Source organism: Phoca vitulina, unplaced genomic scaffold (assembly GCF_004348235.1).
Source record: "Phoca vitulina isolate PV1807 unplaced genomic scaffold, GSC_HSeal_1.0 scaffold2, whole genome shotgun sequence".
NCBI lineage: Eukaryota > Metazoa > Chordata > Mammalia > Carnivora > Phocidae > Phoca > Phoca vitulina.
In genome coordinates this window covers 83,105,050-83,129,383 of record NW_022589705.1, presented here as the reverse complement: position 1 = coordinate 83,129,383, position 24,334 = coordinate 83,105,050, and the positions used below count along the sequence as shown (strand labels likewise).

The following is a 24,334-nucleotide window of genomic DNA, read 5'->3' as shown; positions in this document are numbered from 1 at the left end:
AGGTTGTTTTTTTGTCCTCGTAGTATTCCCTCCTCGGGTTACAAAGCTGGGCTCTATGTCACATTGTACATGCATTTTTTAATGCTCCTCCCCACCCCCCTAGAGCACCGCCAGCATAAGGAATTGCACCCTTGTCCGTCTGCTTGGGAGAGACAGAACTTGGCACTTCTCTGCGTGGAGGTGAGGGAGAAGCTGTCAGCCAGCCAGAAGAGCTTTGAAGTCCTCCGATGGCTGGTGGGAGGAGGTGAACACCGCCAGGGAAGATGGTCTCCGGTTTGGGCCCCGCGTAGCAGCAGCTCCCAGGCCAGGCCCAGGGATGTGCCTCTAGAGCACCATGGACCGAGCCCACAGCGCAGCCCTGCAGCTGCACCAGCTGCCGCCCACCAGCAGCGCCGACCCGCTCAGCGAGCTTTCCTTCTCCTACAAGGCAAGAGCTTTTGTGGTTTTGAAATGTTGTGTTTTTCTAACAAGAGAGTAACACAGCACAGTGTTGGCTAACAGACGTTTCCAGGGGCTGCGTGCCTGTCACTGGCAGAAACAGGCAGCCGCCTCCCCCCCACCCCCCCCACCCCCCCACTGGTAGGAGAACGTGTAATCCAGAGGAAAGAAATGCTTATGGAAATACATAAAAATAGGGGGTTGGAGAAAGACATAAAAATTGAAAGGTAGAGAAATATTTTTAAAGGGATGCTTTCCCACTTGGAAGATCTGTTGTTGTTGTTTAAATCACCTACTGTGTTACTTGGAGACAAGCTTTGTTCATATTTCAGGATATGTCCTTCCTGTGTTTTTTTGGTGTTACACATTTGGGACCAGATCGTACAGACAGTTTTGCATCTTGGTTGTTTGACCTAAGCCTGTGGGGGGGGTATTTCCCCATGTCATCGAGTAGTAGTGATTTAACGCATACTTTTTTTTTTTAAAAAAGATTTTATTTATTTGACAGAGAGAGAGTGAGAGAGGGAACACAAGCAGGGGGAGTGGGAGAGGGAGAAACAGGCTTCCTGCCAGGCAGGGAGGCCGATGCGGGGCTCGATCCCAGGACCCCGGGATCATGACCTGAGCGGAAGGCAGACGCTTAACGACTGAGCCACCCAGGCGCCCCTAACGCATACTTTTTGAATGATTGCCCAATAATCTGTTGAGTTGCCATATCAAAATTTTCTGGACAGATTCCCTATTGCTGGCTGTTCAGGTTGTTTCTAAGCTGGGGTGACTGTAAACAGTGCTGCAGCGCATGCTCCTTTGCTATTTCTAAGAATTGGCTGGCCCGGCAGAGGGGGTCTGGTGCCTGGGGAGGGAGGCCACACATGCCAGAGCATCAAGCATACAGAACATAAGAAAATACAGTTAATACAGTTGGTTCTGTGATGAATGGATGCCAAATAGACAAATACAGAATCTAAGAAAACACAGAACACTCTCCCACATGAGACTTCTAGTAAGTTTCCATTTTAATTACAAATTAATTCAGTTACTTATTACAGAAATACCTTCGTGCCAGAGCAGAGAGAAATCAATCATGGTAACTCTACCAACAAGAAGAATTGAGGTGGGAGGAGGCGCCTGGGTGGCACGGTGGGTTAAGCCTCTGTCTCTTGGTTTCGGCTGAGGTCCTGATCTCAGCGTTGTGAGATCAGACCCGCTCTGGGCTCTGCACTCAGCACGGAGTCTGCTTCAGACTCTCTCTCCGCACCCCCCCGCCCCTCCACGCTGTGTGCACACGCGCTCTCAAATAAATAAAATAAATCTTTAAAAAAATAAAATAAAAAAGAATTGAGGTGGGAGACAGGCACATGGGCAAAGTTAGGAGCCAACTGAAGTTCCAGGGGGGTTAAAGGGAAGACGACCTGGGTTCCAATCCCTACTCTGCTCCTTCCTAGCTAAGTGCCATTGGACATATGACTTGGCCTCTCAGAGCTTCTGTTATGGGTAGAGGTGTAGTAATACCTCCCTCCATCCCTCATCCCTCCAATCACGGGGATCAATGAAAAAGCACCTAGCCCATGCAGGAGGCAGAAGTGCCTGTCATTACGAAGAGGAGCAGATGAAGGTGTACTTAATTCTGCCTGGGGAAGTTGTTTTCCTCCTCCTTGATTTTGTTACGTCTATTTTGGTTGCAAGGAATAAAAACCCATTTCAGAGGTGATGAGGCAAAAGAAAAAACTATTATAAGAGTACAGAGTAGCTCCTGGAACCAGAGGTAGGAAGGACAGTGGAGATTGGAAGGATCGGGACTCTTACCGCACCTTGGAAGGAGGGAAGACCTGATTGGCCAGCTTGAGTCAGGTGTCTACCCTGGTCCAATCTGTGGCGGGCAGGGGGGTGGAGTCACACAGCGAACAGGTTTCTGGGGGTTCTGGCCCTGTGGGTGGCTCTCAGCGGAAGGCGGTTGTATGGCTGGGCAGGCTGCCCTGACATCATCTGTCTTTGGGGCAAGGAGAACATTAAGAGGGCTCAAGTCCAACTCGATCAGGATGAAGTCAGGAGGAAGCCGTTTGCCTTGAATGGCAGCCCTGCTCTCTGCCCTGGTTGTTGGGGTGGGGAGGGTGGGGGGTGGTGTGGTGTGGAGGGGGGATTTGTGAAAGAGAGGCCAGGAGGCCAGCTGCCCAGGAGGCGGCATAGCCTGGGGTTCCTGGAGGCTTGGCCTCAGTCCGGAAGAGTCGGGCCTCAGTGAAATGCAAATAGGCATTTCAGCTGAGCACCTGCTCTCCATGCCTGGGAGGGGGCTGTATAAATAATTGAGATATCTCTTCCGGGAAGGGGTTTACAGTCTGGGGAGGGAGAGCTATTTCTGTCAGTACCTTACCCTTCAGGACAGAATTTGATAAAAAATGGAGATACAACAGGTGTTAAGAGCATGGCCTTTAGAATCAGAGAGACCTGGCTTCAAATCCCAGCTTTCTCGCTTTCTATCATTATAACTTGGGGGAAAGCTCTGCAACTCTTCTGCAGCTCAGCTTTAAATCCATCCTACAGGGGTGGTTAGGAGGATGACCTGAATGTACAGATGAAGGAAACTGAAGCTGCCTGCACCATCCCCTGTTTCTACTGATAGAAATCCTACCTATCCTTCCAGCTCCAGCTCAGGTATCACCTTTGGCAGTTTTCCTGGCAGGAAAATATAGGTCCTTTATCATGCTTCTGTAGCCAATTCCAATTACTATAGTAATCATCATGATCATAATGGCAGTGAACAGTGGTTGAGTGTTTACTATATGGCCGGGACTGTGCTGATCCTCACAAAGCCCCATAAGGTAGATACTATTATAATCCCATTTTACATATTGGGAAACTGGCACAGAGAGGTTAACTTACCCAAGGCCACACAGTCAATAGGTAGTAAAGCTAGGATTCGAATTGAGTCTGTGCATTGCCAAGGCCCTTGCTTTTATCCACCAGCTTTTATCCACCACTCCCCGCATTGTGCCAGCCATTCTGCAAGGCCCCTTCTCTCCCTGACATTGGTTATTAAGTGTTGAAATAGCAATCCTGGGGAAGATAATGCCTCCCCTACTGGAGAAGGTAAGCGTCAGAGAGCTGGCCTGAAGCCAGGTTACAGGGCAGCAGAGCCTGGTTCAGCCAGACTGATGCATCTCTTGTATTTGAATGTGAGTAACCCTCAGAGCAAGCCAAAATGCAGTTTATACTTAGCTCTTGGCAGTTTCAAGCCCAAGGGATTGTGGGAGGTCAGTTTAAATAGCAAGTGATGACTGGTCTTATCACCGTGGTGTTTAAATAGAGGCCCTCGTTGGCAGATGTAAAGCAGATTTTGGAACGGGAGATCTGAGCTGGTTTCACTCAGATACCACTATCCAAGCAAGGTTTCCCGCCTCTGTGACCTTGGGCTGCTTTTCTGGAAACCGTTCTTTCCCAGAGTTGTAGCTGATAAAAGAGCAATTCTTGGAGCCAGGAGGGTCCTTAGAGCTGTTGCTAATAATAGTGATAATAAAAAAGGAAATTTTAAAAATAATAGTAACGAGCTAGAATTGTGTTAGTATTTTTTATGTGCCGGGTGGTCTTTCACCACGTGCCTTATTTCATGTAACGTGACAATCCGTGAGCGTTTACAGTCACTCCATTTTTCAAAGGGGCAGCTGAGGCTCAGAGAGTTACGGTAACTCTCCTGGAGTCACACAGCAGTAAGTGGCAATGGCAGGACCCCAGCCCAGAATTGCTGGTCTTCAACATCCACGCAGGGAAGCGGAAGCAGAGAGAGAAGTGACTTTGGTCTTGCTGCCCCACCCTTGACATTGAGGTCTGCTGACGCCACGCCGAGAAAGCCCCTGAGTCTGAAACCTTGCTGCCTGCTTCTAGTGTTGCCCTCAGCCTACTTCCCTCGCTAGTGGCACTTCCCATTCCGAGACTGCGCTATGAGTACAGTGGCCGGAAGTCCTGGCTTCATGTCCATGTATATTAATAGAGCCTCCTTTATTCTCACAGTCTCCCAATTGGGCCTACCTATGTCCCAAAGACAAGGTTCCTGATAGTTGGGAGGCCTCACTACCACCTCACCTGCAGTATATTGGAGACCAAAGTGTTGGGAGGACCTGATCAGGTCTGGCCCTTCCCTTTCTTGCTCTGTGACTTTGGCCAAGTCTTGGTCCTTCTCGGGTAGTTGAGATCCTCCACTGACAGCAGCCCCCGCTGAGGTATTTGCCTTCAAAATGAGGATGGCCCTTGCCTCCTTCCTCCCCTCCCTTCCACCTCAGTGGACTCTGCCCAGTGAAGTCGAGAGCCACTTGGGAGCCGGACTAGATGTTGCCTCAGACGCACCCTCCCCAACTGACATTGCGGGTGAAGGAACTCAAGAACCAGAGACATCGCAAGTGAGGACACTGGCCTGAGGCCAACACCAGGTGGTTCTCACAACCTGCCCCTCAGTGGGAAACCGTTGTTTCACTCTGGGACAGAGTCCAGGGTCGAATCCCTGCTCTGGGTTAGCCGTCCACGTACGTGTGCTTGTTGAACACTTAGCACTTTAGATAACTTCTGTGAACACACCGGGCGTGGTTCCTCTGCAGAAGAGGAGCACGGTGGCTTGTCCAGAGGCAGAAGCCACCCAGGCAGGGGCCCTCACTTCCCTCCCTGCCAGCAGACCCAGACACCGCCATTTTACAGTTCTCAAGCTCTGGGCTCTGGAGGAGGGGCTTCATGTCAGGAGCTCTGCACACCTCAACTCTTTGGCCAGACACTTGAGGGCTGCTAATAGGTGTATGTTCAAACTGTGTAACCCCTGGGCCAGTGGCATCGCCTTTGCTTGACGTTAAATGCTCATAAAATTGAACCAAGCACCACTTCACAAGGGCTTGGGGCATAATTAACATTGATGAAGCCCTTTGAAATGCCTGGATGAAAGGACATTTAATTATATTGCGCTGTTACTAACCAGGTCTGTCCGTAGCCAGTCATTATGCATGGAGATGACTGTGCTTGTGGAAATGGCCTTTGAAAGAAACCTCAGCTGCCCATTTCACTAGTGGGAATGGAGCACTTACGAGGCGGGGTTATTTTTTTTCCTAATTCACTTTGCCACCTTTAAAGGACACCTGAGAGAACACAGCGGGAGATGGTCTGCAGGAGTAGTTACCACCAGGAGACTGGAAATCAGGCCTCGAGCCACACAAATCCTCCCCGTCCCCACCTTGGGCAAGTTCTTGCACTTCTCTGGACCTTCCTTTGTTCATGTGTAAAGTCCTTCCGACTTGTGTGCAGAAATTCGGACTCATAATAGTCCCCACTTCGTCAGTTGGTTGTGGCCCAAAGGCAAGGCATGGAAAGGGCTTTGCACCACACCTAACGTGTAGATATGAAAATACTCCAGAAACACCCACCCTTATTATCATAGTAACCTTGCGGGTTAACTTTCAACCATTTATCATTAGCGTAGGTCAACTGAGTTTCTGGGCCGAGCTCCTGTCTGTTCCCCAGATCTCTGCCTCCATGAAGCTGAGGTGCTTGCTCTGTATTCTTAATGAGCCACCCTTAGTGAAGGACTTCCTTTGGGGTCTTCAGACTTGACCCTTTAAAGAAACACCGTGTATTGCCTCACTCATTCCTTTGGTTGACATCTGAAACTTAAAACTTGTGTGACAAGTTTATATTTGCAAAGTATGTCATTTCTGGCACATTTTAGTACTAGTATTTTTTTTTATAGTCCCTGGAATATAAAGCCCACTTGATACCTACCATCAGCCTTCTGAAAAAGCTCTTCTTTAGCAGTTGGAGATTTTACATCATTCCTTTTTCTCCTTAATTTTGTATCTCCCTTATGTTTCCCCCACAGAATTTTGTCCCCAAACAGTGTCTATCTTTTAACACTTAAACATTTTATGGACACTTATCATACTTCTCTACAAGAAGGAATGTAAAATATGCACTCAAATTTCACTTTTTAATATTTTCTTTGACATAAGGTTTGTGAAATAACAAAAATTCAACTAAGTAAATTTTGAAGCTCTAACTGGCTTTATTAATTGATTCATGAATCAGGCAGCATCCCTTCTAGCAAGTGGAGGGGAGCTCCAAAGGGCTACAGAAAGAGAAGAGGTCTTTTTTTTTTTTTTTTAAGATTTATTTATTTGAGAGAGAGAGTGTGTGTGCATGTGTGTGCAGGGGGCAGGGCAGAGGGAGAGAAAGAAACTCAAGCAGACTCCCGGCTGAGTGCAGAGCCTGGCATTGGGCCCCATCTCATGACCCTGAAATTATGACCTGAGCCAAAATCAAGAGTTGGACATTTAACTGACTGAGCCACCCAGGTGCCCTGAAAGGGAAGAGTTTTTAAACGCGAGACAAGAAAGATATAAACAGAAAAAAGAATTACTTCAGGTGAAGTGACTTTCCCTTGGGGACAAAAGAGTCTTATTAGATGGATTACCTCATCTTCCTTTGGGGGATAGAGAGGGCCCATGTGACAGATTACCTTATTGGTGCTGATCAGAAGATTCCTGACCAATTAAGATTACCTTTCTGGAGGAGGTTAGAACTTCAGTAAGGTTAGGTATTAAGCCCCAGTTTGGTGATTTGACGTAAGTGATGCCAGTTTGGGCCTCAGGCTTTCTTTTTAACAGGTTCGGAAGTACTGACTCAATCTAGAAGTTCTTTATTCATACAATTGAATAAAAGCAATTGGTGAATGCAATATAAAGTTTTATAATAATTACTAAGCATAAAATAATATTGTATTAGGAATGAATATCTGAGAAGAATGGGACTTCTTTCCCCCAATATTCAAGAAAAATATTACTGATTGCTAGAATGAGACAGATTTTAACATCAGTTCTGTTGCAGGTTTTGGGCTTTATAGCTGAGGTGCTGAGAACGTGTTCACATAAGTACCTGCAATGGAAAGAATGTTGTTATAGAAGCATCCCTAAATTCTTTCAAGTCCTCCCAAGTTATGTGCTAAAAATCGCATAGTGATGGGGCACCTGGGTGGCTCAGTCAGTTAAGCTTCCAACACTTGATCTCAGCTCAGGTCTTGATCTCAGGGTCATGAGTTCAAGCCCCATGTTGGGCTCGTGCTGGGTGTGATACCTACTTAAAAAAAAAAAAAACACATAGTGATAAACTATTTTTATTGACTTATCAGCTAACAGTATGAGTAGAGCATCCTTTATTTTTCTTCAAAACAAAGTACTGTATACAGTTAATTTACAACAGGATTTATTTTGCTTTCACAATATAGGTTCCCTTCCCTTCTAGATTCTTCCATTCTAGATTCTGCTGGTCTAATAATTAAACTGACATAAGACAGATTCACAGGAGAAAAATATAATTTCATACATATGGGAGCCACAAAGAAAAATTTAATTTCATACATATGGGAGCCACAAAGATATGATGCTCAAAGAAATAACCAAAGCAGGCAGCTTTTATACCTTTTAGATGAAGAAACAATAAATTTGTGAAGAATTGAAAAAGGGGTTTGGGCTCGGGGTAATAAATTAATGAGGTAGTAACAAGGTTTGTTTATATAGTCTTCCTGGCCCTAAATTTCCTATCTCTGGTGATAAGGATGTCTCTCTTCCTCCTGGTACATATTGGGAAAATACCTTTCACATGGGAGATTTATTTCCTGCTTTCAGGGGGGACAAAAGGGGACTCAGAGTACCCTTCTTGTACTGGCTGTTTCTTAAGGAACTTAATTCAAAATAATCAGTATGCCAAAATGACATATTTTGGGGTGGTGTGTTCTCCTCAACAATTTCTGTGAAGTTTACCAAAAAGGCCTTATCAATTATGCTGATAAATTTTCACTTAGAGGCACGTTGGATTAACCTATCTAGAAGGGGCTGGGGAAACAGACATCTTGTTAATTTTACTACACCATTGCCTATACTGTATTGCAATACATATATTTTATTTTTTAAAGTAAGCTCCACGTCCAGTGTGGGGCTTGAACTCAAAACTCTGAGATCAAGAGTTGCATGCTCCACCAACTGAGCCAGCCAGGTGTCTCAATACTGTTTTTAATAGTATACATACTATACATACAATACTATAGTATTTATACATACAATACATACATACAAATACTATAGTATTTGTACAAACAAATGTAATTATAAATGCTTTATCACATGTTTGAATATGGTAATTGTAATCCCCAGCACAATCACTAAGAAAGTAACTCAAAAATAAGTAGTGAAGGAAATGATAAGGGAATTAAAATGGTACTGTAGAGGGGCGCCTGGGTGGCTCAGTCAGTTGAGTGTCTGACTCTTGGTTTCAGCTCAGGTCATGATCTTATGGGTTAAGAGATCAAGCCCCACATTGGGCTCTGTGCTCAGCAGGGAATCTGCTTGAAGATTCTCTCCCTCTGTGCCCCTCCCTGCTCAAGTGTGCATGCTTTCTCTCTCTCTCTCTCTCAAATAAATAAATAAAATCTTTTAAAAAAAATGGTACACTAGAAAATATTTAACACAAAAGAAGGCAGTAATGGAGAAACTGAGGAACAAAAAGAGACATGACATGTAGAAAACAAAACAGCAGAAATCTTTCCTTATCAGTAATTACAGTAAATGTAAATGACTTAAACTCTCCAATTAAAGGGGAGAGATTGACAGAATAGATTTTTTAAGAAACATAATCCAAGTATATGCTATTTACAAGACACTCACTTTAGATTCAAAGACAAAAATGAGGGGGATGCCTGGGTGACTCATTCAGGTAAGCATCCAACTCTTGATCTCAGCTCAGGTCTTGATCTCAGGGTCATGAGTTCAAGCCACGCATTGGAGCCCACTTAAAAAAAAAAAACAAACAGGGGTGCCTGGGTGGCTCAGTTGGTTAAGTGCCTGCCTTCAGCTCAGGTCATGGTCTCAGTCCTGGGATCAAATCCTACATTAGGCTCCCTACTCAGCGGGGAGACTGCTTCTCCCTCTCCTCCCTGCTCATGCTCTCTGTCGCTATCTCTGTCTCTCTCAAATAAATAAAATCTTTTTTTTTTTTTAAAGGGAGGGTAAAAAGATGGGAAAAGATATTCCATGCAAACAGTAACCAAAAGAGAGCTGGACTGGCTATACTAACATTAAACAAAATAGACTTTAAGATGAAAATTGTTATGAGTGACAAAGACATTATATAATGGTAAAAGAGTCAATCTATCAAGAAAATATAACAATAATAAAATAATACATACACCAAAATACATGAAGCAAAAATTGACAGCATGGAAAGAAGAAACAGGCAGTTCAGCACTTACCCCACTAGCAGAAGATTGGCAAGGAAATAGAAGACTCGAATAACACTATGAATCAATTAGACCCAACCATCATCTATAGAACATCTCACCCAACTGTAGCAAAATACCCATTCTTCTCAATGGCATATGGAACATTCTGTGGGATAGAGCATATGTTAGGCTACAGAACAAATGTCAATAAATTTAGAAGATTGAAATCATACAAAGTATGTTCCCTGACCACAATGGAATAAAATAAGAAATCAATAACAAAAGGAAATTCCTAACAATAAAGTGGGAAGTTGACAAATATGTGAAATTTATTTTTTTTAATATTTTATTTGATAGAGAAAGAGCACAAGCTGGGAAGGGGGGTAGAGGGAGAGGGAGAAGCAGGCTCCATGCTGAGTAGGGAGCCCGATGTGGGCTCAATCCCAGGACCCTGAGATCATGACCTGAGCCGAAGGCAGACGCTTAACTGCTTAAACGACTGAGCCACCCAGGCGCCCCATAAATATGTGAAATTTAAACAACACACTCCTAAATAACCAGTGGGGTAGTGAAGACATCATAGGGGAATTTAGAAAATACCTAGAGACAATCTCATCCTAATAGTCACATGGTGATGCAAAGAACCCCAAGTAGCCAAAGCAGTCTTGGAAAAAGAACAAAGTTGGAGGATTTCAACTTCTTGATTTCAAAACTTACTGCAAAACTAGAGCAATCAAAACAATGTGGTACTGATGTAAGGATAGACCTACAAATCAATACAGAGTCTCAATATAAACCAACACATCTATGGTCAATTGATTTTCTACAAGGGTGCTAAGACCACTCAGTGAGGGAAGAATAGTCTTCTCAACAAATGATGCAGGAACAACTGGATATCCACATGTAAAAGAATGAAGTTGGTCTCCTTCCTCACATCATGTACAAAAATAACTCAAAATAGATCAAATACCTACATGTAAGAGTTAAAACTATTAAATTCTTGGAAACACAGATAGAGGCACACCTTGGAGACATTGCAGGTTTGGTTGTAGATCATCACAATAAAGTGAATATCACAGCAAAGTGAGTCAAATGAATTTTTTGGTCTCCTAGTGCGTATAAAATTATGTTTATACTATACTGTAGGCTATTACAAGTGCAATAGCATTATGTCTAAAAAACAATGTACATACCTTAATTTAAAAATACTTTAGGGATGCCTGGGTGGCTGTCAGTTAAGTTGCTGACTCTTGACTTCGCTTGGGTCATGGTCTCAGGGTCCTGGGATCCAGCCCCGCATTGGGCTCCACGCTCAGCTGGGAATCTGCTTGAGATTCTCTCCCTCTCCCTCTGCCCCTCTCCGTGCCCCTCTCCCTGCTTGTGCATGCTCTCTTGCTCTAAAATAAATAAATAAATCTTCAAAGAAAATAAATAAAAATACAAATACTTTATTGCTTAAAAATGCAAATCACTATCTGAGCTTCAGCAAGTCACAATCTTTTTGCTGGTGGAGGGTCTTGCCTCTGTGGTGATGGCTGCTGACTGATCAAGGTGCTGGGTGCTGAAGATGGAAGTGGCTGCGGCAGTTTCTTAAAATAAGACAACAGTGAAGTTGGCTACATTGACTGACTCTTCCTTTCATGAATGATTTCTCTGTAGCGTGTAATGCTGTTTGAAAGCCTTTTACCCACAGTAGAACGTCATTCAAAAATGGAGTCAATCCTCTCAAACCCTGCTGCTGCTTTATCAACCAAGTTTATGTAATATTCCAAGTCAATTGCTTCATTTCAACGATCTTCACAGCATCTTCACCAGAAGATTCCATCCACCACTTTCTTTGTTCATCCATAAGAAGCACCTCCTCGGGGCGCCTGGGTGGCTCAGTGGGTTGAGTGGCCCACTCTTGAGTTCATCTGGGGTCATGATCTCAGGGTTGTGGGATCAAGCCCCACATCGGGCTCTGCACTCAGCGTGGGGTCTGCTTGAGATTCTCTCTCTCCCTCTCCCTCTGCCTCTCCCCCTGCTCACATTCACGCTCTCTTTCTCACTCTCTCTCTCTCAAATAAATAAAATCTTTTTAAAAAATACTAAAGAAGACCTTCTTATCGGTTCACGTTTTATCATGAGATTGCAGCCATTCAGTCCCATCTTCAGGCTCCACTTCTCGTTCTAGCTCTCTTGCCGTTAACACCACATCTGCAGCTACTTCCCCCACTGAAGTCTTGACCCCCTCACAGTCATCCACGAGGGTGGGAATCAGTTTACTCCTGTGTATGTTGATATTTTGACCTCTTTCCATGAATCATGAATGTTCTTAATGGCATCTCGAATGGTGAATCCTTCCCTAAAAGTTTTCAGTTTACTTTGCCCAGATTCATCAGAGAAATCACTCTCTATGGTGGCTATAGCTTAAGAAATGTATTTCTTTGGGGTTTTTTTAAAGATTTTATTTATTTATTTTAGAGAGCGCAGGGGGAGGAGCAGAGGAAGAGGGATAAGCAGACTCCATGCTGAGCACAGAGCCTCATGTGGGGCTCCATCTCACAACTCAGATCATGACCTGAGCTGAAATCAGGAGTCAGATGCCCAGCTGACTGAGCCGCCCAGGCACCCCAAGAAATGTATTTCTTAAATAATAAGACTTGAAAGTTGAAATTACTCCTTGATCCATGGGCTGCAGAATGGATGATGTATTAGCAGGCATGAAAATAACATTAATCTCGATGTACATCTCCCTCAGAGCTCTTGGGTGACCAAGTGCATTGTCAATGAGCCGTAATGTTTTGGAAGAAACCTTTTTTTCCTGTGCAGTAAGTCTCAACAGTGGGCTTAAAATATTTGATAAACCATGTTGTCAACAGATGTGCTCTCATCCAGGCTCTGTTGCTCTATTTATAGAGCATAGCCAGAGTAGATTTAGTATAAGTCTTAAGGGCCCTAGGATTTTTGGAATGACGAATGAACATTGGCTTCAGCTTAAAGTCACCAGCTGCATTAGCCCTTAACAACACAGTCAGCCTGTGCTTCTTTAAAATTTTTTTTTTTAAGTAGGCTCCAAGCCCAGAGTGGAGCCCAATGTTGGGCCTGAACCCACAACCCTGAGATCAAGACTCTAACTGAGATCAAGAGTCAGATGTTGGGGCGCCTGGGTGGCTCAGTTGGTTAAGTGACTGCCTTCGGCTCAGGTCATGATCCTGGAGTCCTGGGATTGAGTCCCACATCGAGCTCCCTGCTCAGCAGGGAGCCTGCTTCTCCCTCTGACCCTCCCCCCCCTCATGCTCTATCTCATTCTCTCTCTCAAATAAATAAATAAAATCTTTAAAAAAAAAAAAAAAAGAGTCAGATGTTAATCAACTGAGCCACCCAGGTGCCCCTGTCCTTTGAAGCTTCTAAACCAGGCATTGACTTCTCCTCTCCAGCTATGAAAGTTCTCAATGGCATCTTGGTCTACATTGAAAATCTGTTGTTTCATTAGCCACCTTCATCAGTTATCTGAGCTAGATCTTCTGGAGAACTGGCTGCAGCTTCTACATCAGCACTTGCTGCTTCAGCTTCACCTTGTACTTTTATTTTATGGAGATGGCTTCTTTTCTTAAACCTCATGAACCAACCTCTGCTAGCTTCAGACTTTCCTTCTGCAGCTTCTTCCCTTCACTCGACCTCATAGAATTGAAGAGAATGAGGGCTTTGCTGTGGATGAGGCTCTGGCTTAAGGAATTTGGTGGCTGGTTTGATCTTCTAACCAGACCACTCATACTTTCTCCATATCAGCAATAAGGCTGTTTTGCTTTCTTATCATTCATGTGTTCACTGGAGTAGCACTTTTAATTTCCTTTAAGAACTTTTGCTTTGCATTCACAACTTGACTAACTGTTTGGTGCAGGAAGCCTAGCTTTCAGTCCATCTAGCTTTTGAACATGCCTTCCTCACTGAGCTTAATCATTTCTAGCTTTTATTTTTTAATTTAAAAAAATTTTAAATAATCTCTATACCCAACGTGGGGCTCAAACCTACAGCCTTGAGATCAAGAGTTGCATGCTCTACCAACTAAGCCAGCCAGGCGCCCCAGTCATTTCTAGCTTTTGATTTAAAGTGAGAGACATTTGGTTTTTCCTTTCACTTGAACACTGAGAGGCCATTGTAGGCTTGTTAATTGGCCTAATTTCACGATTGTGTCTCAGAACATAGAGGCCCAGGACAGGGAGAGAGACAGGCAATAGCCTCTTGATAGAGCAGCCAGAAGACACAAAGCATTTATTGACTAAGGTCACTGTCTTCTATGGGCATGGTTCATGGCACCCCAGAACAATTACAGTTATAACATCAAAGATCACTGATACAGATTACCTTAACAAATATAGTAATAGTGCAAAGTGCACTAAAGGAAAGCACAGTGAACCAAGGTATGCCTGTATAAATTTTTGTGAACTTGGATTAGGATTAGGATTAGTTTTCTAATGGTCTGTGGCCATACCACCCTGAACACACCTGATCTCGTCTGATCTCGGAAGCTAAGCAGGGTTGGGCCTGGTTAGTACTTGGATGGGAGAAAAAAAAAACAAAACTGGATTATGACACCAAATGCATGGCAACAAAAGAAAAAATAGATAAACTTCATCAAAATTAAAACTTATATACATCAAAGCACTTTATCAAGAATAAAAATATGACCCACAGAATAAAAGAGAATATTTGTAAATCATGTATTTGGCAAAAGTTTAGTATCCAAATATATAAAGAACTCTTAAAACTCAAAATTTTCTTTAATGTGCAGAAGGTTGCACAACATTGTGAGCATACTAGATGCCACTGACTTGTACTCTTTAAGATGGTTAATGGTCAATTTTTATTATATGTGAATCTTACCTCAATTTTTTAAAAATAGGCAAAGAAGATAAATGGGTAGTAAGCATGTGGAAAGATGCTCAGCATCATTAGTCGTTAGGGAACTGCATTATCAAAACCACAACTAGGTACTTCTGCATACCCGTTAGGGTGGCTATCATAAATTTTTTAAAAAGGAAAATAGACTGAGCACCTGGGTGGCTCAGTCAGTTAAGCATCTGACTCTTGATTTCAGCTCAGGTCATGATCTCAGGGTTGTGAGATCAAGCCCCAAATCAAGCTCTGCGCTCAGTGGGAAGTCTGCTTGAGATTCTCTCTCTCCCTTCTCTCTGCCTCTCCCCCTGGTGTGTGCTACCCCCCCCCTTTAAAATAAATAAATAAATCTTTAAAAAATAAAAAATAAGTAAAAAGGAAAATAACAAGTGTTGGTGAAGATGTGGAGAAATTGGAGCCACTATGGAAAACCATTTGACAGTTTCCCCCCAAAGTTAAAATAGTCACTATAGATACCCAAGAGAATAAAAAAAATATGTTTGTATGAAAACTTGTACAAGCATGTTAATAACATTATTTGCAATAGACAGAAAGTGGAGATCACTCAAATGTAACTGGTGAATGGATAAACAAAATGTATTATATCCATTGATGGAATATTATTTCACCATAAAAAGGAATGAAGTACGGGTACATGTTATAACATATGAACCTTAAAAACATTATGCTCAGGGCGCCTGGGTGGCTCAGTCGGTTAAGCAGCTGCCTTCGGCTCAGGTCATGATCCCAGGGTCCTTGGATCGAGTCCCTCATCGGGCTCCCTGCTCAGTGGAGAGTCTGCTTCTCCTTCTCCCTCTGCCTGCCTCTCTGCCTACTTGTGCTCTCTCTCTATCTCTCTGTCAAATAAATAAATAAAATCTTTAAAAAAAAAAAAAAAACATTATGCTCAGTGAAAGAAACCAGACACAACCACATACTGTAGGATTCCATTTATACGAACTGTCCAAAATAGGCAAGTCCGTAGAGACAGGAAGTAGATTAGTGGTGACCAGGGGCCGGGGTACCGGGGAGTGGAGAGGGACTGCTAATGGGTTTGGAGTTTCTTTTTTGGGATGGTGGAAATGCTCGGGATTTAGAGAGTGGTGTGGTTGTACAACACTGATGAAAACTGGTCATTTCGAATATTACGTTGCAACTGTAGAAATCAGATCTTGCACCCTGTTTGTTGTGTTGCTTGTTGTGGTTTGTTAGTGTTTCTTGTTTTGTGATTTTTCTAAACTCTCTTTATAAAGTCTGTGTCCTCTATGTGGGCAGCCTGATGAAGTCTGTTCCTCTTAAGTGGTCAGCTTGAGTTTTGACAGTTTCCTTAACCACCTAGAGCCGGAAAAGGGGAAAAAAAAAAAGAGGAAAGAAACCTCCCCAAATTCTCCCAGTCTTTGCATATTGGTTGTGTTGGGGCCTTCTGCTGCTTAGCCAGGCTGTTTACCACTCACTCTGCCTTAGTCTTTGCTCCCTGCTTGCATCCCACCTGAAGGCCAGCCAGGGGTGAAGGCTACTGTTTTCTCAGGTGTTTTTGGAGCATGCATCCAGCCCTGGCTACATGCTTGGCCTTTTCAATTCCTCAGTGTGTGTGGAAACTTAAGAAAGCTCTTACCCTCTATGTATCTCTTTTCCCAGACTATTCTGCCCAGGCTTTTCCTTCCGTCTGTCGCTCATCCTGAGTACTGTCCCTTGCCCTAAGCTGTTACACAGCCTTTAAAGGCTTTGACCATAAAGAGCCTGGGAAGCTGTCCCCAGCCCTGGTATCCCTCCATGTCAGATAAAACAAAGACAAGCCCTGTGCCAATCCTTCAGGGGTTACCAGACAGGTAAGAACCCACAACCACGGTTTAAAAAAAATAATAAGGGGTGCCTGGGTGGCTCAGTTGGTTAGGCGACTGCCTTCGGCTCAGGTCGTGATCCTGGAGTCCCGGGATTGAGTCCCGCATCGGGCTCCCTGCTCAGCAGGGAGTCTGCTTTTCCCTCTGACCCTCCCCCCTCTCATGCTCTCTCTCTCTATCTCATTCTCTCTCTCAAATAAATTAAAAAATATTTAAAAAATAAAAAATAATAATAAGTAGTTTCATTTATTGCTCTCTCTGCATCCTTGTGGCTGCCACAGATCTGGGGTGTAAGGGATGGGAGGCAGGCAATTTAAAATGCCACTGTGTTTTTGTACCATAAAGCAATGGCTTCTTTCTTCACCATGCCTTCCTCTGGTTGTTATATGTTTTTGGTTAGACTGCAGAGTTGTATAAAAAATGTGATTCTGATGGGTTTTGCCAGCTCATTAGTTGTTTTTCTGAAGGGATGGGTTCCTGAAATTCTCTATGCCACTGCTTTTTCTTTTTTTTTTTTTAAAGATTTTATTTATTTATTTGAGACAGAGAGAATGAGAGAGAGCACATGAGAGGGGGGAGGGTCAGAGGGAGAAGCAGGCTCCCTGCTGAGCAGGGAGCCCGATGCGGGACTCGATCCAGGGACTCCAGGATCATGACCTGAGCCGAAGGCAGTCGCCCAACGAACCGAGCCACCCAGGCGCCCTGCCACTGCTTTTTCAATGACATCGCTCATAACGTGAATATACCAAAAACCACTGAATGGGATACTTTAAAAAGGTCAAAATGGTAAATTTTTATGATTTATGAATCTTACCTCAATAAAAAAAGTAATGATGGGTTAAATAAAGGTATACTAGGTTTATAGAATGGCCTTAAAGAACATTTCGAGGCAGGCATTAAAATGGGAAGACATTAAAATACCTTAGCTGGGCAAAGAAAGGGGGGGGCGGAATTAAGCAGTAGAATCATACACACTCGAATCAGATGGAAGATGAAAGTCGCCTGTTAGTGATTATCTGGGATAGAATCAGATCTTGAGTCCCAAATAAAAATTGCTGGATCGTTAAGTAACCCTGGTTTATCAAGGAAGTGTGTCAGTTAGCTACTGCTGTGTAACAAACCACCTGAAAACCTAAACTTAAAAACAACAACCATTTTACTGCTCATAATTCCACAGGTCAAGAATCTGGACAGGATCCAAAAGAATTGAAATCAGGATCTAAAAGAGATAATAGCACTTCAATGTTGATTGCAGTACTATTCACAATAGTCAAGATGTGGAAATAACCTAAATGCCCATTGATAGACGAAGGAAGAAAGAAAACGTGATGCATACACACAGTGGAATATTACGCAGCCTTGTAAAAGAAAGACATCTTGCAATATGTGCCAACATGGATGAACCTTGAAGACAGAATGCTAAGTAGAATAAGTGCTGTGGGCTAAATGTTGGTCACCACCCCCCATTTATATGTTAAAGCCCTAATCCCCAGTGTGACGCTTTGGAGGTAGGAACTTCGGAGATAATTAGGTCATGAAGGTGGTGCCCTCATGAATGAGATTAGTGCTCTTTTTTTTTAAGATTTTATTTATTTATTTGACAGAGAGACAGCGAGAGAGGGAACACAAGCAGGGGGAGTGGGAGAGGGAGAAGCAGGCCTCCCGCAGAGCAGGGAGCCCGATGCGGGGCTCGATCCCAGGACCCTGGGAGCATGACCTGAGCCCAAGGCAGACGCTTGATGACTGAGCCACCCAGGCGCCCCGAGATTAGTGCTCTTATAAGAAGAGATACAAGAAGGGGATAATCTCTCTCTGACATGTGAGGATACACTAAGAAGGTGTACAGCTGCAAACCAGGAAGAGAACTCTAAGCAGGAATAGAATCAGCCAAAACCTTGATCTTGAACTTCCCAGCCTCTAGAACTGTGTGAAATAAATGTTTATTAAGTCACCCAGTCTGTGGTATTTGTTAGAGCAGCCTAAACTAAGACAGTAAGCCAGTTACAGACAGACAAATACTGTATGATTCCACCTCTATGAGCTGTCTACCAGAGTCAAACTCATAGAATCAGAGAGGAGGATGGTGGTTGCTGGGACTGGTGGGGTGGGGAAATGGGAGTTGCTAAATCAATAGGCATGAAGTCTCAGTATGGAAGATGAATACGTTCTAGAGATCTTTGTGCCTATAACAGTAATACATTGTACACCTAAGTTGTTAAGAGGGTAATCTTAGGTTAAGTGTTCTTATAATAGTTTTTTTAAGAAACAAAGAATGTGGGCAGGGCTCACAGCAATGGCTCATCTTTGCTCCATATAGTATCGTCTAGGGTGCTGGGCTGGGGCTGGGGCTGGAGCTGGAGAATCCAAGATGGAGTTACTCATGCCTGGAGCCTCAACTGGGATGGCTTACTCAGCTGGCAGTTGGCTGAGATGGCTGGGCCTGTCTCTTCTCTGGGTGTCGATCAGGCCCACTTGTATATCTGTTTGGTCTTCCACAGGCGCCCCTCTCTTCTTATGGATAGGCTGGACTTCTTTATATGTGGTTGAGTTTCCTTCTGTGCACAAGTAGAAGTTACACAGCCTGAACCCAGAAGTCCCCCACCCTCATCCCCATGTCATGCTGTTGATCACAAACCCATCCAGATTCAAGTGTTGGGGAGTTGACGGGAGTTGTGAGAGAAATGGCGGCCATCAATGCAATTTACTACAAATGGTAACCCCAACTTCGGGACAGTGTAATTGTGAAAGTTAATGGAAAAAATCCTGCCTCTCCACCAGGCCTCCACTGACACCACCCAGTTAGGAGAAGGGTCTTTCATTGCTGCCAGGCGGGGGTAGAGGTCCAGGCTCCCCATGTGGGCTCTTTTCACTCTGTGGGGCCGGGGGCAGGGAGGCCTCATCACTGGACCCCAGATCCCTCCTTGGCGTTCTCTGATAGTCCCAGCATGTGAGTTGAGGTGCCTTGTAATAGCCATGAAAGGTTGGAAATCTAGGCCCCCTACTTGGCTTATGCTGGTGTGGAGTGGGTGGGGTATCTTTTTTTTTTCCTGTGATGTTTGAAACAGCACTTGTCCTAAAGTTTTCTGTCTTGCTTGGCTGCTCATCTCCTGGTCTTTTGACTAGAGAGCACAGGCTTTTCTTAGAGCTTTTTGGTCTGTACTCGTTGATACTCCCAGGCTGCCCATTTCTTCAGCTTCAAGTTCGAGGTATGTGAGGTAACGAGAAGACCCAGGAACCCACCACCATGTCGTTCCTCAGGCCCCCAGCAACCTAGCCTGTCTGCCTTCTTCTCTCTACCTTTCAGAGTTGTCTTGTGTTTGCTTTATATATAATGTCCAAGGTTTCCAACTGTACACAGCAGGAAGCATAGGAAAAGATGAGTCTACTCCATCTTGCTGAAAGCAGAAGTTCTGTAATTTGCTTTTTAAATTGAAAGGAATAACAGAATTTATTGTATGTAAACAGCATTAGACGGTTTAAGAGATCAGATTCCTTATATTCGTAAGTGCAATTTATTAGACTTATAAGAATTTCTTAGTTCCTGAGTAAGATTTTGTTAAAAGAAACTAGATTCATGAATCTGTTACTTTTATAGCAAATATAATTTTTTTAAGAAATCAAAGTCATGCAGATAGCCTTTTTTTGTCTGCAAAAGCCATCCCTCTAAGAGGAGGAAGAAGAAGAAATGAACATTCATCCCCCATGCCCCCAACTCCCTCCCTTACTAGGAGTTGGACTAATTATAAACATGTTCCCAAACCGTGTACAGTGAAGCATTGACTCAGGCTCTGTGAGGCAAGTAACAGAAACCAGGTCTTCAGCAAAAAAGACTGGGACTGCTCCCAGAATGGAAGGAAGAGCTAGAGAAGCAGGCTTCTGGAAGTCACGGGCACCAGGATGGCTCCTGGCCTTGCCCAGTCCTGGCCTTGGGCAGCAATGAGCCCAGACTTCTTTCAGCCTTCATGCTTCTCTGTTCAAGATTTGGACCCCAGAGGGGCACCCCAGTCAGTGAAGTGTCTGACTCCTGATTTCAGCCCAGGTCATGATCTCCGTCTGGGTTGTGAGATCGAGCCCCATCTCGGGCTCCATGCTGAGTGCTGAGTGTGGAGCCTGCTTAAGATTCTCTCTTCCTCTCCCTCTGCACCCCCCCCACAACTGGCATGCTCTCTCTCTCTTAAAAAAAAATAAGGGAGAGATAAATATATATAAATATCTCCCAGACAGAGTTTCTGACCTGCCTGGCTTGGGTCAAGCTTGGTTCATAGGCCCACCGTGGTCCAGGGGAGGATGGAGCACTTGGGATGAGAGTCCTAACAAGACCATACAAGGGGGAGTTGGGGGCATGGGGGAGTGCTCCACAGCAAAATCAGGGTGCTATTACCAAAAGAAAAGGAATGTGGTTAAGGTGGCAGGTGTGAGCATCACAGATGCCTGCAGACTAAGAGTTCTAGAGCCTCAGAGGTTTGGGACACCTGGGGTGGACGAGGGAGACCTGCCTGTGAGAGCCTCTAACCTGGTGCGCTGTGGGCCTCCAAGCAGTGGACCAAGGGTCCAGTGTTTCCCAAACTTATTTAACCATGATGTGCTTTTTGCGTCAGAACTCCACTGACATCTCTAGGAACCCAGTTAGGGAAACCCTGGCCTGGTTGATCTCCAGTGACCCTTTCAGCTCTGAGATCCTGTAATCCTACAGGACAGACATGGTTTCTGCTTAATTCTGTCTGAGAAGAGACAACAAAAACACATGAAACAGGGCGCCTGGGTGGCTCAGTCGTTAAGTGTCTGCCTTCGACTCAGGTCATGATTCCAGGGTCCTGGGATCGAGCCCTGCATCAGGCTCCCCGCTCGGCGGGAAGCCTGCTTCTCCCTCTCCCACTCCCCCTGCTTGTGTTCCCTCTCTCGCTATGTCTTTCTCTGTCAAATAAATAAATAAAATCTTAAAACCAAAAAACACATAAAACAGAGATGGAGAAGGACCAAGGAGGTGCAGCTCAGGCTATGAGAGCCATCTTGGGAAGAAGTGGAAGCCATCTCCCTTGGGTCCATGAGATGCCCCCATGACCTTCTATTAATGAGTTGTTGTATAAAGTGAAATGAACATAAGTCAGTTTCCTGCCTGGCCTGGTCCTTCACTTGCTTTCTGTTGACAGTCTGGCCCTGACCAGGGGCTTAGGTGAGGGCTGGAAGGTCCCTTGGAGGTTATCTGGGCCAGCATCTACGTTTTCCAGACAGGGACATACAAGCCTGATGAAGGGAAGGGACTCATCTAAGGTCATGCTGTGACGAGGCAGCAAGGATGGACCTAGAACCCAGGTCTCCTGGCTCCCAGCTCAGTGTCTTTCCTTTATTCTGCAGTGCTGCCTCTTGCTGGGGACAAAGTCAAGGACAGCCATGGTGGTTTCCATCAGTAGACACCCCCTCCCTCCTTCCACCTTAACCCACAGTGGACTGCCTTCTTAGCTGTCTAGGCCCTCAGCATTCCAGGGAAGAGGGGAGTAGAGGGTCAGAGTGTTGACTTCCTGCCTTACGCTTGCTAATTACCTGTCTTCCAGATGAATTGCAAGACTGTTTGTCTTGTTCACTCTTGATTTGCTAGCGCCTGGCCCAGGCCTTGAAGAACTGGCAGATTTCACAGGGAGGGCGGCTGGGTGGGAGGAATATCTCGAGCAAAGGGGGAGTTGGAAAAGGCCCATCCTGGGCAGGGAGGATTCATATTTGGCTAAGATAGAACATTCTTTGGTGTTTAGTGGTGAAATAATGCTGGAGGGTATGTGGGGGACATAGTATAGTATGGTTTAAATGCTGAGGCAAGTACCCTTTAACCCAGCAGTCCTCCTTCTAAGAATTTATCCCAAGGGAGTAATCCTCATAAATGCACAAAAATGCGTGTACTCGGATATTCAATCACAGTGGTGTTTAAAAAAAAAAAAGAAACAGCCTAAGTGTCCAGCAATGGAGAAGCAATGATATAAAATATGGCACATCCAAATGACGAGTTATTTGGTATTTATTAAAAATGATGAATTAGGGGCACCTAGGTGGCTTAGTCAATTAAGGGTCTGACTTCAGCTCAGGTCATGATCTCAGGGTCCTGGGATCGAGCTCCGTGTCAGGCTCCCTGCTCAGGGGGAGTCTGCTTCTCCCTCCTCCTCTACCCTTCCCCCCCCAACTCATGCTCTCTCACTCTCTTGCTTTCAAATGAATAAATCAAATCTTTTTTTAAAATGATGAATTAAATATACCTGAAAGGAGAATGTGTTTATAATATCTTATGTAAAAGAACAGGTTATAAAACAGACTATAATCTCATTTTTATAAAATGAACTAACCTTGTCATTCATATCTGAATTTATGGACAGAAAAAAATTTTACAAGAACAATAAAAGTTTATAAGAACAAAATGTTTGCAATAGTGAGCTCTGGGTTTAGAATTACAGGTGGCTTTTCTATTTTGTTGTGATTGTTATTCTTCCTATCATTTCTTTATATTTCCTAATTATTGTACAATGAATATATGTCTGGTAATTGTCTTCTGAAGTTAAAAGATGCCATGCTAAAGAATCTGAACCTTATTCTTAAGGTTCAGAAGTTAAATGTTTGTAAATGAAATCATTAAAAATGCCCTAAGCAGATTAGCCAGTTTAAAGAGTCTCATTGAGACCCCTCGGGGAACATGAAGACCCCATTGATAAAATGGCAAATAGTATCCCCGCCTGTGTTTCTCTTTTAAATTCTGATTTCTGAATGTTGCTTTCCTGCACAAGACTGCAGTGAGTCAGTACATTAAGGAAAGAGCAGAGCAGATTTAGGCCTTATCAGGTCATTGTGACCGGTGGACAGAGGACATTGCTTTCTGGAAGCGTCCAGCTCAGGGCAGTGTGTTGTAAACCAACAAGGCAGCCGCACTAACCTTGAGTAGTAAAATGTAAAACTCCAATAAAAGGCCTGGTATGCGGCTTTGTGGTGGATGTTTTTCTGGTTTTGTTTTGCGACAGTGAACAGTGGGGTTTCCTATGCGCCCCCCCCCCCCGCACCCCGCCCCAGGGCCCTTTAGCTTAGACCCAGCTCACATCTGCTCCTGTGAACTTTCCTTACAGGAAAACTTGATCGGCGCCCTTTTGGCAATTTTTGGGCACCTTGTGGTCAGCATTGCGCTTAACCTACAGGTAAGTCTCGTCACTAGCACTGTCCGGGGCAGAGATACTGCTGATCAGCGGGGTGTCTGGCGCAGGCCCCACTGCGTCCTCACCCTGGGATGGTGCCTACTCCATTCCTGGGCTGGGCCTTGGGCAGTCCCCTGTGGGTTGTTCCAGAATCTCTCTTGGTTCTTTGCCCCCACGTGATCCCCCACCCTCCTCGACTCTGATGACAGCGCTGTCCCTGACTTAGAAGTTGCCGGGGTGCCTTGGCCCAGCTGAGCCGGCCTGTAGCTGTGGTTTGGAGCAGGCTGATAGACTGAGGAGCTCCTGAGGGCACCGCAGGAACTGGTTCCCAGGGTATGCAGATGTAACTGGGAAGCTGAATGTGGTGGTTATTGCCCCCACGGCAGCTTTCGGCCAGTGGGGGATGGGAGTCTGTAGATAAATGCCCCAGGCTTCCATCCTCTAGTCGCATGGCTCTGAGCCTAGTTCGCAGGGTGTCCCAGAGGGTCCCCAGTGGGATGAGCCCCTGTTGCCCAGGGCACTCACTCTGCACCCTGCACTGGTCTGCTCCCTTCTCTGACTCACTTTCCTACACCCTTACTGTGCCTCCTGGAATCACCTCCCAAATCAACTACCTCCTCCCAAGTCCGGTCCCAGGGACTGCTCTGGGACACCGGGACTGAGACTTGACACCTGCGGACGAGTCAAATCCCACAGCACACTGTCCCACTCCTCTCTGCCAGCACTGCCCAGCTTCTGGTTGCGGAGAAGCGTTCTCCCTCCCTGGATCAGAGACG

General features: G+C 44.7%; 1 protein-coding gene across 3 annotated transcripts in view; it reads left to right on the top strand.

The window, feature by feature from the left end:
• The window catches only part of NIPAL3 (NIPA like domain containing 3), a 51,852-nt gene that overhangs the window by 3,234 nt on the left and 24,284 nt on the right, over positions 1-24,334 (top strand). For all 3 annotated transcript variants that reach the window (XM_032391202.1, XM_032391213.1, XM_032391220.1), the window contains exons 2-3: positions 104-427; positions 23,493-23,561. In XM_032391202.1, the coding sequence (XP_032247093.1) occupies positions 335-427; positions 23,493-23,561 (162 nt within the window). In that variant the 5' untranslated portion in view covers positions 104-334. The remainder of the gene's footprint in view (positions 1-103; positions 428-23,492; positions 23,562-24,334) is intronic.